Raw genomic sequence first — 16,856 nt, forward strand, 5'->3', positions numbered from 1 at the left:
CTCCGTCCATTAAGAAAATACTTCCATTTGTCTTTGCATCATGCTCCCTCCAAGCTAGTCTATGTCATCAACCCAAGGTTGAGTTCCTGGTCTGATTCCCTGAACTAGTCGGCATGACTTCAAATTGCAAAGCTGCCAAGTTGAGCACCATCTAATTCAGCAATCACATGGAATGAGTCCTGTATGGCAGCACTTCTGGGAAACAAGTTCCTTGGATCTGGTCTGAGTGTTAATAGATCAGGTTGTGTTGTAGCACAATCTAAGGAGTTGGACTCTCACTCTGTGTCTCACCTATACAGAGTCAGACTGACCATCAGTGTGAGCCAAAGGGCAAAATCCCCATGAGCTCTCTCCATGGCCAGCAATCATAGTGCACTTGCTTGGCTGCTGAAACAGTTGCAGTAGGTGTTTGGAGATGAAAGTTCCTGTCGTGCTGCTGTTGGCCCCACCAATCAATATCTCTTTCCTCCCACAGTTTACCACTATCAGTTGAAGATGCATTTCTTCAGGAACACCAACCAAACTGAGAAGGCTGCAAATTTCCTCATTTCACTCTATGGAACCTTGAATGAAACAAAAGGACTTTCTGTTCAAGTGTGAGTATTCTGCTGTTAACCGCATTGGCGGTGAGTGTTCTGGCATTGGCGGTGAGTAGTTTGGCATTGGCGGTGAGTCGTCTGGCATTGGCAGTGAGTCGTCTGGCATTGGCGGTGAGTAGTTTGGCATTGGCGGTGAGTGTTCTGGCATTGGCGGTGAGTCGTCTGGCATTGGCGGTGAGTAGTTTGGCCTTGGCGGTGAGTGTTCTGGCATTGGCGGTGAGTAGTCTGGCATTGGCGGTGAGTAGTTTGGCATTGGCGGTGAGTCGTCTGGCATTGGCGGTGAGTAGTTTGGCATTGGCGGTGAGTAGTCTGGCATTGGCGGTGAGTCGTCTGGCATTGGCGGTGAGTAGTTTGGCATTGGTGGTGAGTGTTCTGGCATTGGCGGTGAGTAGTTTGGCATTGGTGGTGAGTGTTCTGGCGTTGGCGGTGAGTAGTCTGCTGTTGGCGGTGAGTAGTCTGGTATTGCCAGCAGGCATTCTGGTGTTAGTACGCAGTGGGAAAGTGATCATTATATATTAGGAGTGATTTATTCATCACCGTGACATCAGAGAGGAGCTGACAGACTGGCCAGTGACTGACGTATCTGTCACTTAGTTTTATACCAGTGCCCAGGTGATTCATAATATGAAGAATGATTTGGACAGGTTAAAGTTCAGTATTGTGCCCTCCTGTATAGTTATTCACCGAGTTACCCTGAGCATTTTCCGCAGGTCAAGTTCCAGCACAACTCCATCACTGCCTCCCCTGTAAGGCCCATTGCAGACCTGCTGACATTGGGCAAGGCCAGTCCATCTCTGCTCTGGGCAGGTTTACCTCTCATTGCCTCACCTTCCTCCTATAAAAGACTGAAAGGGCAGAGAAGCAGGAGGGACCCCGGCTGATTGCACTAACCAATTTCAGCTCCCAAAAACTCAAAGGGAAAAAGGTAGGCAAAAAGGAAAAGCAGAAAGGAGGACACTGCAGTAAAAGAAAAACATGCATTTATACATTGTCGTCATGACCTCAGGAAGCGCCAAAGATTTTGACCGCCAATGAAACACTTTTTGAAGTGTAGTCACTGTTGTGATGTAGGAAACGTGGTAGCTGATATGTGCACAGCAAGCTCCCACAAACAGCAATGTGATAATGACCAGACAATCTGTCTATAGTGACGTTAGTTAAAGGATAAATGTTGGGCAGGACACTGGAGAGAACTCCCCTTTCCTGGGATCTTTTACACACACCTGAGAAAGCAGACAGAGGGTCCAGCTTAACATCTCATCCAAATGGAGGCAAAAAGAAAAAATCCGGAAGAACAATCCCAACACACCTGTAGGAGCTCAGTCTGTCAAAGGCCAGAACAAATCTTCTATTGTCGGCCATTTTATACAGACTGCCTGAGCACATGGAGTATTCTGAGCAAGAAACACTTTAACAAAGAGCTGGACAGTGAGCTGTCAATCTGTATGGAGTATTAGTACAAATGGTACAGGTCACCAGGAAGGGAATGCGATTGGTGGGGGGTTGCGAGATAATCAGAAGTGGGGGGAGGGGCCCCAGGAGGGAGTCAATTGGGAGGTGGCTGCAGTTGGGTAGGTGGGACAATCAGGGTGCTGAAGCAATCGGGGTGGGGGAGGAGGAGGTGCAATTGGGAACAGGGGCAAGGCGATTGGTGGTGGGGGAGGGGGGGTGATGGGCAGTGTGAGCTTGAGTGGGCAGTGATCACAGTATTAATATAGGCCTATTGCTTGCTGTTTATTTTGTCTATTCTTTGAGGTAGATATAAAGAAACATACCTGTGAGCAGTTTCTGCGGGAAAACACGTTTGACCACCGGTCCATCAGGCAGTGGTCTGCACGGAATGTCCTCAAGGCCCTACGGGAAAAGGAAACGGTGGATCATGTCGGATGGTTCCCCGAGCAGACCGTCAAAGTCATTTGGCGGAATGCCTCATCACCAGAACTTTCAAACAAGCACCAAGACGTAGCTTGGCTGGTGGTGAGAAGGGCCCTCCCCGTCAGATCCTTCATGCACACCCGAAGTCTCGCCCCCTCCGCACAGTGCAACCGCGTTGGCTGTGGTGGGGAAGAGACGGTCGCCCACCTCCTCCTGGAATGTGCCTTTGCAAAGCAGGTGTGGAAAGAGATGCAGTGGTTTTTGTCAAGGTTCATCCCAAGCAGCTCTGTGACACAGGATTCTGTGCTCTACGGGCTGTTCCCAGGGACGCACACCGAGACAAACATCAACTGCTGCTGGAGGACTATCAATTCGGTGAAAGACGGCCTTTGGTCTGCCCGAAACTTGCTGGTCTTCCAGCGCAAAGAGTTGTCCACCACCGAATGTTGCAGACTGGCACATTCCAAGGTCCAGGACTACGTGCTGAGGGACGCACTAAAGCTTGGGGCAGCCGCAGCAAAGGCTCAATGGGGAAAGACCACAGTGTAAGGTTCCCCCACCAAGCTGGACTGAGGGGCTGGATCAATGGGAAACCCCTCGAACTGTATCGTTAATATTCTCAATTGCTGTAAATGCAAAACTGTAATTGACATGACAATTGTGAAACGGAAGGGTTGGGAAGAAACTCATGACAGTATTGAAGGAAACTGATCTCCCTTGCAATGTTTGTATTTTTTGGTGCTGTTTGGAAACTGTTTGGCAATGTAATTTTTACAGATTTTTATGAATAAAGTATATTTTGGAAATAAAAAAAAAACCTGATGATTTTCTTGGCGGCATCTGCTGGCCTCTGTAAAACTGCTGGTTAGGCCGCTGTGGATCTGCAAAATTTAGTCACAGCTTGCACCGTGCTCACTCCAACTAATCTTAGCTAATTTAGAAAACAGGTGCAAGTCCTCATTTCAATATTCATGTCAGGCACACAGTGGGCCACCTAAAAAAAGGCCCTGTTGAAATTAGCAGTGGACCAAGCGATGTTGAGTTTCTGTTCCATTGGCGTTGAGTTGGAGAGGAAGCTGCACTCTACACCAGGCCATGTGCTCTCCAATGCCTGACTCGGAGGCAGAAACAGAACATGCTCCACGCTCAGCACAAAACGCCAATGCAGAAACATCACTACTGCAATCAAAGGTTATGGGTTCAAGTCCCATTCCAGAGATTTGAGTACAAAATCCAGGTTGACATTTCAGTGCAGTACTGAGGGAGCACTGCAATGCCAGAGGTGCTGTTTTTCAGATATGTTGTTAAACTGAAGCTCCATCTGCTCTTTTTATTCTTGAGATACAGCACTGAAACAGGCCCTTCGGCCCATCAACCACCCATTTATACTAATCCTACATTAATCCCATATTCCTAACACATCCCCACAATTCCCCTACCTACACTAGGGGCAATTTACAATGGCCAATTTACTTATCAACGTGCAAGTCTTTGGCTGTGGGAGGAAACTGGAGCACCCGGCGAAAACCCACCCAGAATCGAACCCAGGTCGCTGGAACTGCGAGGCTGCAGTGCTAACCACTGTGCCACTGTACGGCCCTAACCATAATCTGGGAGATTTCATCACATAGCCTCCCGCCTCCAACCACCCAGGCCACACTCCCACCCCTATCTCTCAGGTGGATATAAATGATTGCATGGCACTATTGAAAGAAGATCAAGGGAGTGACCCCATTGTCCTCAACCTACATTCCTAAAACAGATTATCTGGTCATTGTCACGTTGCTGTTTGTGAGATTGTGCTGTGTGCAGACAGGCTGCTGCATTACAATTACAATACTTGGGCTGTAAAACAGCGTAGGACATTCTGAGGTCATGGAAGGTGCTATGGAAATGCAAGTTCTTTGTTCATTTTAAATCAGTTCTTACATTTTTTGGCAATGTTAGTTAGAAATCATGGGATTTATCATGGCTAGTTGTAGAAAATCCCACTCTGGCCATTGTTTTTTCTTCATGTTATGAAGACCCTCTGTTGCTGCCAATCATCAGAGTCTTTGATTTCTATTAATATCTCGTGTTATTTCACAGGCCGGAAATTTTACCGAACAGAACCTATTCGTTCCTGGTGCACACAGAGATCGATATCGGAGAGCTGCTGAAGGTGAAGTTGAAGTGGGACTCCTCCTCTTCCATCTGGTCCAGCATCATGGGGAAGGTCAGCAACTCATGGTCAATGTGGAGATTCTGGGGCAGCAGTGAGGTGGCCACCAACGACCTGGAGATAAGGAAAATGCGAGTGAAAGCAGGAGAGACACAGAAAAAGTAGGTCCTGACAGTAATGTAGGGGCCTAGAGGGGGGCGAAGAATTTCCCTTGGGGGTCTCCCACTTGTCTGATGTAACTTAGAGTCAAAGAGTTATACAGCACAGAAACAGGCCCTTCAGCCCATTGTGTCCGTGCCGGCCATCAAGCACCTATCTATTCTAATCCCATTTTCCAGCACTTGGCCCATAGCCTTGTATGCTATAGCATTTCAAGTGCTCATCTAAATACTACTTAAATGTTGTGAGGGTTCCTACCTCTACCACCTCTTCAGACAGTGTGTTCCAGATTTTAACCACCCTCTGGGTGAAAACATTTTTCCTCAAATCCCCTCTAAACCTCCTGCCCCTTACCTTAAATCTATGCCCCCAGTTATTGACACCTCCACGAAGGGAAAAAGTCTCTTCCTATCTACCCTATCAATGCCCCTCATAATTTTGCATACCCCAATCAGGTCCCCCCTCAGCCTTCTCTGCTCTAGGAAAACAACCCCAGCCCATCCAGTCTCCTCTCACCGCTGAAATGCTCCAGCCCAGGCAACATCCTGGTGAATCTCCTCTGCACCCTCTCTAGTGCAATCACATCCTTCCTATAGTGTGGTGCCCAGAACTGTACACAGTACTCCAGCTGTGGCCTAACTCGCGTTTTATACAGCTCCATCATAACCTCCCTGCTCTTATATTCTATGCCTTGGTCAATAAAGGCAAGTATCCCATATGCTTTCCTAACCACCTTATCTACCTGTGCTGCTGCCTTCAGTGATCTATGGACAAGTACATCAAGGTCCCTCTGCCTTCTGTACTTCCTAGGGTCCTACCACCCATTGTATATTCCCTTGCCTTTTTGTCCTCCCAAAATGCATCACCTCACACTTTTCAGGATTAAATTCCATTTGCCACTGCTCTGCCCATCTATATTGTCCTGTAATCTAAGGCTTTCCTCCTCACTATTTACGACACCACCAATTTTCATGTCATCTGTGAACTTACTGATCATACCTCCTATATTCACGTCTAAATCATTAATGTACACTACAAACAGCAAGGGTCCCAGCACCGATCCCTGTGGTACACCACTGGTCACAGGTTTCCAATTGCAAAAGCAACCGTCAACCATCACCCTCTGCCTCCTGCCACTAAGCCAATCTCGGATCCAACCGACCAAATTGCCCTGGATCCCATGGGCTCTTACCTTCTTAACCAATCATCCTTGCGGGACCTTATCAAAAGCCTTACTGAAGTCCATGTAGACTACATCAACTGCTTTACCCTCATCTACACATCTAGTCACCTCCTTGAAAAATTCAATCAAATTTGTTAGACATGATCTCCCCCTGACAAAGCCATGCTGACTATCCTTGATTAATCCCTGCCTCTCCAATTGGAGTTTAATCCTGTCCCTCAGAATTTTTTCCAATAGTTTCCCTACCACTGATGTTAGACTCACTGGCCTGTAATTACCTGGTTTATCCCTACTACCCTTTTTGAATAACTTCTGTGGAAACAGTGTGATCAATGCGAATGCCATTTTACCAGGTTATGGTGGGCAAGTGAGAGAAACCCCATTGAAATTCACCCACTATAATTGTAAAAGGTTTAATGTTCTTGTGGCATAAAAACGGTCTTCACACTCTTCACACGCGCTGAGCAGTGCCATGGGTGATTGGCTAAAACGTCGGAGCTGGTTTTAAGAAGGAACATAATAAAGGAGCGGCCAGGCTATTCAGCCCTTCAAGCCATTAACTTGGATCATGGCTGATCTGTATTTCACCCCCATTTCCCCACCTTGGTTCCATAATCTATCAATCTCATTTTTGATGTTTTCAATTGACCCACAGTGTCAACAGCTTTTTGGGGGAGAGAGTTCCAGATTTCCACTACCCTGAGTGTGACAAAGTGCTTCCTGACATCAACCCTGAATAGCCTGGCTCTAATTTTAAAGCTGACAATCATTTTCTTGCTGAATTGCATTTTGTGAGAACCCACTAGACCTGGGCATGTTAATACTTAGTATGCTGATGAGGTGGTTTGGAAGGGGAGAGCGGGGCAGCTAGAGGATGCCAGCTAGTACAAAGAATCAGTTTAATCTGAGCAAGAATGATTAGTCTTTACCAAAGAAAATCCAACACAGAAGAACACAAGCTACTAACATTTTAAAAGTCTTATTTCTATGCACGTAATCCAACGAACAAAACCTTATCTCCAGTTGTCAGGTTTTTTTCTCGTATGTTTTTGCATCATAAATTCCCAAGTCCATGTGTATGATGGGATGTCTCTGTAAACTTGTCATGTTGTAATTTCACCATCCTACCAGTGATGGCACCACACTGCTTCCCAGCTCCTGAGCCTTCCTCAGCTCCAACACTCCTGACAGTGTCGGCTGTAAAACTGTCCTTACAGACTGGTCCCCGATACAGAAACCACACCACCCCCCACCCCCCCTCCCCTTCTCCCCCACCCCCAGTTTCAGTTTCCATTAGTCTATAATATGTAGCTAATTGGAAATCTGCTCCATATTTCTCATTCCCAAAGTCCCCTAAGTTTCGCAATTTCACTGTAAATTATAAAATACAATCTTAAGATTTTTAATAGGATAAACATATCTCGGTAAATTCTACTCTAATTGTGTGGGGGATGGACTAGTGTGGGAGTGCAGATGAATATAAAGTGTATATCAATAATTTAGTCAGCACTGCCACATTGTCAAAGTGCCTCAAAGTATTTGCCAATCCAATTACTTCTGAACAGTATTGACTGGCACGGCTTTAGCAATCTCTGAGGTGTGTCTTCTGACTCCTGCTGTAACTTTAGTGAACGATCAGTAGGAACAGTGGCGACAGGGTGTAAGGAACCATCTTAGGCCGCTTCTCTGAGCTCTAACCAATCTTCCGCCAATGTTAGTGGGAGATCACAGAACCTTGGTGAAATGTCTAGCCAAACCTGATTAAAAGCCCTGTTCCAAATAACTATTATTTAAATGTTTCCATTTTATAAATACAGGATTGTGTTCTGTGCAAAAAACTCTGCCTCTGTGAAGGTGCAGCCAGAACAGGAGGTGACTTTTGTGAAGTGCCAGAATTGACAGATTTGCAAGAAGACCAGCAGATAAGGTGTGTGTAGTGGTTAAGAAATGAGTAATGATTATGTCTTTAGGTATTGCACCTCCTCGATTCTACTACCTGGGTTTGCTAGGAATTATTCCACTCACTTAGAAACATTGTGGAATTAGAGTCCGGGAACACAGATTTAATTAAAACACTTCCCTTTGGTGGTGATGATATTCACCTAGCAAAACTGAAACCATCTATTGCCAGGTGAGAAGCAGAGAGCTTCAAGATGTAGAAATGCACGTCACTCAAATGCCTGCTGTTCAAGCTAGGCCAGTTTTATTACCTCTGGTTAAGATGGTCACCATTCTTACCTAGCCCACTTGAGTCACAGTCTCCTGTGCTTTGCTTATGCAGTGGCAGTTGAGGTGGACACAAATGAGCAGAACTACCGATAAACTAAAGTTATTTTAGTGAGGTGACAGCCTTGGCTCAGTGGGTAGCACTTATGCCTTTGTCAGAAGTTTGTGGGTTCGATCCCCACTCCAATGATTCAATACTGAGGATTGCTCATGTCGGAGGTGTTAAACCAAGGCCTCATCTACCCTCTCAAGTGGATACAATAAATCCCATGGCACTATTTTGAACAGCAGCAAAGGAATTCTCCCCAATATCCCTCAAGCAACACATTAAGGAAATACATTATGCAGTCAATAAATCATTGTGGGATCTTGCTGTTCACAAATTGGCTATCGCACTTCCTTACATTAGAACAGAGATCACACTTAATTGGCCGTGAAGCACTTTGGAACATCCTGAGGTTTTGAAAGGCGCTATATAAATGCAAGTCTATCTTTTATTTGTTATGGAGTCCGGCGAGGGAAAGGGTAGCTCAGAAATTCACTCTGTGCCTCTCACCCCAAAAGTTGGATTGGATTCCTTGGCTACTCTTGTCAGTCAACCTCACTTGTGTCAGTTGGGTATAATCTGCCTGGCCTACTGGTCAAAGTCAATTCTGCCTGTTAGCGAAGACCCTGACTCATTTGACCAGCAAACCCAGTTGGGTGAGTCTCAGGGTGTTTTATTTCAGCCCCCTTTCTTACTCTGCTCACCTCTTGACGCTCAAAGACTATTCACTATCCGTAAGGCTTGAGTCAAGAGAGTGATGGATACTCTCCATGTGCCTGGTGCAGCTGCAACAACACTCCGGAAGCTTGGACACCATCTTGGACTCAGCAGTCTGCATGATCAACACCCTTGACTCTAAGCTCAATCTCCTCCTGTATCAGCAGCACAGTGTGTACCATCTGCAGGATGTACTACACAGTACTATACAGTGTGTACCATCAGCAGGATGTACTACACAGTACTACAAAGTGTGTACCATCTGCAGGATGTACTACAACAGTACTATACAGTGTGTACCATCTGCAGGATGTATTACACAGTGTGTACCATCTGCAGGATGTACTACACAGTACTACACAGTGTGTACCATCTGCAGGATGTACTACACAGTACTACACAGTGTGTACCATCTGCAGGATGTACTGCAACAGTACTACACAGTGTGTACCATCTGCAGGATGTACTACAACAGTACTACACAGTGTGTACCATCTGCAGGATGTACTACACAGTACTACACAGTGTGTACCATCTGCAGGAAGTACTACACAGTGTGTACCATCTGCAGGATGTACTACACAGTACTACACAGTGTGTACCATCTGCAGGATGTACTACAACAGTACTGCACAGTGTGTACCATCTGCAGGAAGTACAACACAGTGTGTACCATCTGCAGGATGTACTACACAGGACTACACAGTGTGTACCATCTGCAGGATGTACTACACAGTACTACACAGTGTGTACCATCTGCAGGATGTACTACACAGTACTACACAGTGTGTACCATCTGCAGGATGTACTACACAGGACTACACAGTGTGTACCATCTGCAGGATGTACTACAACAGTACTACACAGTGTGTACCATCTGCAGGATGTACTACACAGTACTACACAGTGTGTACCATCTGCAGGATGTACTACACAGTACTACACAGTGTGTACCATCTGCAGGATGTACTACACAGTACTACACAGTGTGTACCATCTGCAGGGTGTACTACACAGTACTACACAGTGTGTACCATCTGCAGGATGTACTACACAGTACTACACAGTGTGTACCATCTGCAGGATGTACTACAACAGTACTACACAGTGTGTACCATCTGCAGGATGTACTACACAGTACTACACAGTGTGTACCATCTGCAGGATGTACTACACAGTACTACACAGTGTGTACCATCTGCAGGATGTACTACAACAGTACTACACAGTGTGCACCATCTGCAGGATGTACTACACAGTACTACACAGTGTGTACCATCTGCAGGATGTACTACACAGTACTACACAGTGTGTACCATCTGCAGGGTGTACTACACAGTACTACACAGTGTGTACCATCTGCAGGATGTACTACACAGTACTACACAGTGTGTACCATCTGCAGGATGTACTACACAGTACTACACAGTGTGTACCATCTGCAGGATGTACTACACAGTACTACACAGTGTGTACCATCTGCAGGATGTACTACACAGTACTACACAGTGTGTACCATCTGCAGGATGTACTACAACAGTACTACACAGTGTGTACCATCTGCAGGATGTACTACACAGTACTACACAGTGTGTACCATCTGCAGGAAGTACTACACAGTGTGTACCATCTGCAGGATGTACTACACAGTACTACACAGTGTGTACCATCTGCAGGATGTACTACAACAGTACTGCACAGTGTGTACCATCTGCAGGAAGTACAACACAGTGTGTACCATCTGCAGGATGTACTACACAGTACTACACAGTGTGTACCATCTGCAGGATGTACTACACAGTACTACACAGTGTGTACCATCTGCAGGATGTACTACACAGTACTACACAGTGTGTACCATCTGCAGGATGTACTACACAGTACTACACAGTGTGTACCATCTGCAGGATGTACTACACAGTACTACACAGTGTGTACCATCTGCAGGATGTACTACACAGTACTACACAGTGTGTACCATCTGCAGGATGTACTACACAGTACTACACAGTGTGTACCATCTGCAGGAAGTACAACACAGTGTGTACCATCTGCAGGATGTACTACACAGTACTACACAGTGTGTACCATCTGCAGGATGTACTACAACAGTACTACACAGTGTGTACCATCTGCAGGATGTACTACACAGTACTACACAGTGTGTACCATCTGCAGGAAGTACTACACAGTGTGTACCATCTGCAGGATGTACTACACAGTACTACACAGTGTGTACCATCTGCAGGATGTACTACAACAGTACTGCACAGTGTGTACCATCTGCAGGAAGTACAACACAGTGTGTACCATCTGCAGGATGTACTACACAGTACTACACAGTGTGTACCATCTGCAGGATGTACTACACAGTACTACACAGTGTGTACCATCTGCAGGATGTACTACACAGTACTACACAGTGTGTACCATCTGCAGGATGTACTACACAGTACTACACAGTGTGTACCATCTGCAGGATGTACTACAACTCACCAAGGTTGCTCTGGCAGTACCTCCTTCCCCTCTGACATCTACCATTCAGAAGGACAAGAGAAGCAACGTTGTGGAAACACCACCACGTCTATGTTTTCCCACCCAAGTCATACATCTTCCCGATTTTGACAGCTATCACTGTTCTCTCTTTGTCACCAGGTCAATATCTTAGAATTCCTTAACACTATGGACCGGAACACTGGAATAGTATCACTACAAGAAGTTCAAGGTGAAGGTCTAGCACCCCCTCCTCTCAGTACTGGGGATGGGCAACAAATGTGCCCATGCCAGTGTGATGTCCAAATCCCGAGAACAAAACAGTGCTGAACTGAGGTCAAATGCTCGTCCAAGTGCCAACCAATAAAAATTGTGAATTGCCCTCAGAAAGCCAGGATAATGTTATCTTAAAGTTGTCTGGCATCAGAATCCCTTACAACCAATTGGAGATTCTCCTGCAGTATTTATTCAGTCTCTTATAAAGCTGGAAATCCCCTTCCTAGTTTTGATATATGTTTCAGATTTTAGAACCTGTGTTCCTTTATAAAGGTGTTCAGACAGAAATAATAAGATCTTACTTCTCGCAGTATATCACCACACTGATAACATTCTGATCTCTACGCAGACATCCCAGTCTCAGACCGCCTTCTTTCTTCCCAAGAATTCTTTGGCTGTTGGAATTCCAATGAAATTGGATGGGCAATTGCCTTAAAAAGGCATGGAAGATAACTCGCATGAGGGATATAGAGAACAAAAAAAGACATTGCTGTGAAAAAAACGCTTTATTCATCAGAAATTATCATAGATTGTGTTTCACCATCTGTTTTACATATAACTTCCTTTTGACACTGGTACAGTCACACTGCCGAGTGAGGGCGGGATCCGGTCACACTGCCGAGTGAGGGCGGGATCCGGTCGTGCTGCAGAGTGAGGGCGGGATCCGGTCTCGGTGCAGAGTGAGGGCGGATCCGGTCACACTGCCGAGTGAGGGCGGGATCCGGTCGTGCTGCAGAGTGAGGGCGGGATCCGGTCTCGGTGCAGAGTGAGGGCGGATCCGGTCACACTGCCGAGTGAGGGCGGGATCCGGTCGTGCTGTAGAGTGAGGGCGGGATCCGGTCTCGGTGCAGAGTGAGGGCGGATCCGGTCACACTGCCGAGTGAGGGCGGGATCCGGTCGTGCTGCAGAGTGAGGGCGGGATCCGGTCTCGGTGCAGAGTGAGGGCGGATCCGGTCTAGGTGCAGAGTGAGGGCGGATCCGGTCGTGCTGCCGAGTGAGGGCAGGATCCGGTCGTGCTGCAGAGTGAGGGCGGATCCGGTCTCGGTGCAGATTGAGGGCGGATCCGGTCTCGGTGCAGAGTGAGGGCGGGATCCGGTCTCGGTGCAGAGTGAGGGCACATCCAGACTCGGTGCAGAGTGAGGGCGGGATCCGGTCTCGGTGCAGAGTGAGGGCGGATCCGGTCGTGCTGCAGAGTGAGGGCGGGATCCGGTCTAGGTGCAGAGTGAGGGCGGATCCGGTCGTGCTGCAGAGTGAGGGCAGGATCCGGTCGTGCTGCAGAGTGAGGGCGGATCCGGTCTCGGTGCAGATTGAGGGCGGATCCGGTCTCGGTGTAGAGTGAGGGCGGGATCCGGTCTCGGTGCAGAGTGAGGGTGCATCCAGACTCGGTGCAGAGTGAGGGCGGGATCCGGTCTCGGTGCAGAGTGAGGGCGGATCCGGTCTCGGTGCAGAGTGAGGACGGGATCCGGTCGTGCTTCAGAGTGAGGGCGGATCTGGTCTCGGTGCAGAGTGAGGGCGGATCCGGTCTCGGTGCAGAGTGAGGACGGGATCCGGTCGTGCTGCAGAGTGAGGGCAGGATCCGGTCGTGCTGCAGAGTGAGGGCGGGATCCGGTCTCGGTGCAGAGTGAGGGCGGATCCGGTCACACTGCCGAGTGAGGGCGGGATCCGGTCGTGCTGCAGAGTGAGGGCGGGATCCGGTCTCGGTGCAGAGTGAGGGCGGATCCGGTCACACTGCCGAGTGAGGGCGGGATCCGGTCGTGCTGCAGAGTGAGGGCGGGATCCGGTCTCGGTGCAGAGTGAGGGCGGATCCGGTCACACCGCCGAGTGAGGGCGGGATCCGGTCGTGCTGCAGAGTGAGGGCGGGATCCGGTCTCGGTGCAGAGTGAGGGCGGATCCGGTCTAGGTGCAGAGTGAGGGCGGATCCGGTCGTGCTGCAGAGTGAGGGCAGGATCCGATCGTGCTGCAGAGTGAGGGCTGATCCGGTCTCGGTGCAGATTGAGGGCGGATCCGGTCTCGGTGCAGAGTGAGGGCGGGATCCGGTCTCGGTGCAGAGTGAGGGCGCATCCAGACTCGGTGCAGAGTGAGGGCGGGATCCGGTCTCGGTGCAGAGTGAGGGCGGATCCGGTCGTGCTGCAGAGTGAGGGCGGGATCCGGTCTAGGTGCAGAGTGAGGGCGGATCCGGTCGTGCTGCAGAGTGAGGGCAGGATCCGGTCGTGCTGCAGAGTGAGGGCGGATCCGGTCTCGGTGCAGATTGAGGGCGGATCCGGTCTCGGTGTAGAGTGAGGGCGGGATCCGGTCTCGGTGCAGAGTGAGGGTGCATCCAGACTCGGTGCAGAGTGAGGGCGGGATCCGGTCTCGGTGCAGAGTGAGGGCGGATCCGGTCTCGGTGCAGAGTGAGGACGGGATCCGGTCGTGCTTCAGAGTGAGGGCGGATCTGGTCTCGGTGCAGAGTGAGGGCGGATCTGGTCTCGGTGCAGAGTGAGGGCGGATCCGGTCTCGGTGCAGAGTGAGGACGGGATCCGGTCGTGCTGCAGACTGAGGGCAGGATCCGGTCGTGCTGCAGAGTGAGGGCGGATCCGGCTCGGTGCAGATTGAGGGCGGATCCGGTCTCGGTGTAGAGTGAGGGCGGGATCCGGTCTCGGTGCAGAGTGAGGGTGCATCCAGACTCGGTGCAGAGTGAGGGCGGGATCCGGTCTCGGTGCAGAGTGAGGGCGGATCCGGTCTCGGTGCAGAGTGAGGACGGGATCCGGTCGTGCTTCAGAGTGAGGGCGGATCTGGTCTCGGTGCAGAGTGAGGGCGGATCCGGTCTCGGTGCAGAGTGAGGACGGGATCCGGTCGTGCTGCAGAGTGAGGGCGGGATCCGGTCTCGGTGTAGAGTGAGGGCGGATCCGGTCTCGGTGCAGAGTGAGGGCGGGATCCGGTCGTGCTGCAGAGTGAGGGCGGGATCCAGTCTCGGTGCAGAGTGAGGGCGGGATCCAGTCTCGGTGCAGAGTGAGGGCAGGATCCGGTCACTGTGCAGAGTGAGGGCGGGATTCGGTCGTGCTGCAGAGTGAGGGCGGGATCCGGTCGTGCTGCAGAGTGAGGGCAGGATCCGGTCTCGGTGCAGAGTGAGGGCGGGATCCAGTCTAGGTGCAGAGTGAGGGCGGGATCCGGTCTAGGTGCAGAGTGAGGGCGGATCCGGTCGTGTTGCAGAGTGAGGGCGGATTCGGTTGTGCTGCAGAGTGAGGGCGGGATCCGGTCTCGATGCAGAGTGAGGGCGGGATCCGGTCACTGTGCAGAGTAGGGAATGGCTCCCGTCTCACTACAGAGTGAGTGAGGGAATCCGGTCTTGGTGCAGAGTGAGGGCGGGATCCGGTCTCGGTGCAGAGTGAGGGCAGGATCCGGTCGTGCTGCAGAGTGAGGGCGGGATCCGGTCTCGGTGCAGAGTGAGGGCGGGATCCGGTCTCGGTGCAGAGTGAGGGCGGATCTGGTCTCGATGCAGAGTGAGGGCGGGATCCGGTCACTGTGCAGAGTAGGGAATGGCTCCCGTCTCACTACAGAGTGAGTGAGGAAATCCGGTCTTGGTGCAGAGTGAGGGCGGGATCCGGTCTCGGTGCAGAGTGAGGGCGGGATCCGGTCGTGCTGCAGAGTGAGGGCGGGATCCGGTCGTGCTGCAGAGTGAGGGCGGGATCCGGTCTCGGTGCAGAGTGAGGGCGGGATCCGGTCTCGGTGCAGAGTGAGGGCGGGATCCGGTCGTGCTGCAGAGTGAGGGCGGGATCCGGTCTCGGTGCAGAGTGAGGGCGGGATCCGGTCGTGCTGCAGAGTGAGGGCGGGATCCGGTCACTGTGCAGAGTGAGGCCGGGATCCGGTCTTGGTGCAGAGTGAGGGCGGGATCCGGTCTCGCTGTTGGAGTGAGGGGTGGGATCTGGTCTCGGTGCAGAGTGAGGGCGGGATCCGGTCTCGCTGTGGATGAGGGACGGGATTCAATCTCATTGCAGAGTGAGGAATGGAAACCGGTCTCGTTGCAGAGTGAGGGGCGTGATCCGTCCTCGCTGCGGAGTGAAGGGTGGGATCTGGTCTCGGTGCAGAGTGAGGGGTGGGTCCGGTCTCGGTGCAGAGCGAGGGGCTGAGGTGTGAGTGATCGGAGATGCTGTCTTTCCAATCACCATTATCTGGAGTATTTATTAAATGTATATATAAGCATGTATAAATCCACTTTGTATATATGAGATATATTTTTTACTTGAGTGTTTTTTGTCTCACTGTGCAGATGGTCTGAAACTGTCGGAATGTCCCTTTCCCAGCCTTTCAATAAAGTATTCACTTGCTGATGTGTAACAGTTGCAGCTTCTAGTGATACAGTGTGTATGTGAGAGCAGCTCGCTCTCAGTGTTTCTTACTGGATTTGTTTATTTATGTATCGAATAAATGGGGATGTATTCTGCAATATTTCAATGCAATGCCCTTGGAACAGTCTCCATTTCTAAAAATACTTGCAATATTTACTCTCCTCTTCAGTCTAACACCCAGTGTGAATCCAGTCTTTTAACCCCTCAATACTGAACACTATTGAAGTGGGGCTCGGTTTTACCATATATCGTAGATGTACACCCAGTACTCTGTACATAACACACTAAGGGGCTCCTGTACCCCGTGTCTATATAACGGAGAGGGGGCTCCTGTACCGTGTCTATTTAACGGAGAAGGGACTCCTGTACCCTGTATCTATTTAACGGAGAGGGGGCTACTGTACCCTGTGTCTATTTAGCAGAGAGGGTGCTCCTGTACCCTGTATCTATATAACGGAGAAGGGGCTCCTGTACCCTGTGTCTATTTAACAGAGAGGGGGATCCTGTACCCCGTGTCTACATAACGGAGAGGGGGCTCCTGTACCCTGTGTCTATTTAACAGAGAGGGGGCTCCTGTACACTGTGTCTATATAACGGAGAGGGGACTCCTGTACCCTGTGTCTATTTAACAAAGAGGGGGCTCCTGTATCCTGTGTCTATTTAACAGAGAGGGGGCTCCTGTGCCCTGTGTCTATGTAACAAAGAGGGGGCTCCTGTACCCTGAGTCTATTTAACAGAGAGGGGGCTCCTGTGCCCTGTGTCTATGTAACAAAGAGAGGGCTCCTGTGCCCTGTGT

The 16,856-nt window shown here is 49.8% G+C and overlaps 1 protein-coding gene across 1 annotated transcript in view; it reads left to right on the top strand.

Moving 5' to 3' along the window:
- LOC137351809 (lipoprotein lipase-like) overlaps positions 1-16,151 on the top strand; it is a 47,930-nt gene extending 31,779 nt beyond the window's left edge. Inside the window, exons 7-10 of the mRNA XM_068016663.1 lie at positions 476-596; positions 4,563-4,796; positions 7,795-7,904; positions 12,085-16,151. Of these exons, the coding sequence (XP_067872764.1) occupies positions 476-596; positions 4,563-4,796; positions 7,795-7,876 (437 nt within the window). The 3' untranslated portion in view covers positions 7,877-7,904; positions 12,085-16,151. The remainder of the gene's footprint in view (positions 1-475; positions 597-4,562; positions 4,797-7,794; positions 7,905-12,084) is intronic.
- The last annotated feature ends 705 nt before the right edge of the window (positions 16,152-16,856 follow it).

Source organism: Heterodontus francisci, chromosome 36 (assembly GCF_036365525.1).
Source record: "Heterodontus francisci isolate sHetFra1 chromosome 36, sHetFra1.hap1, whole genome shotgun sequence".
Classification (NCBI taxonomy): domain Eukaryota; kingdom Metazoa; phylum Chordata; class Chondrichthyes; order Heterodontiformes; family Heterodontidae; genus Heterodontus; species Heterodontus francisci.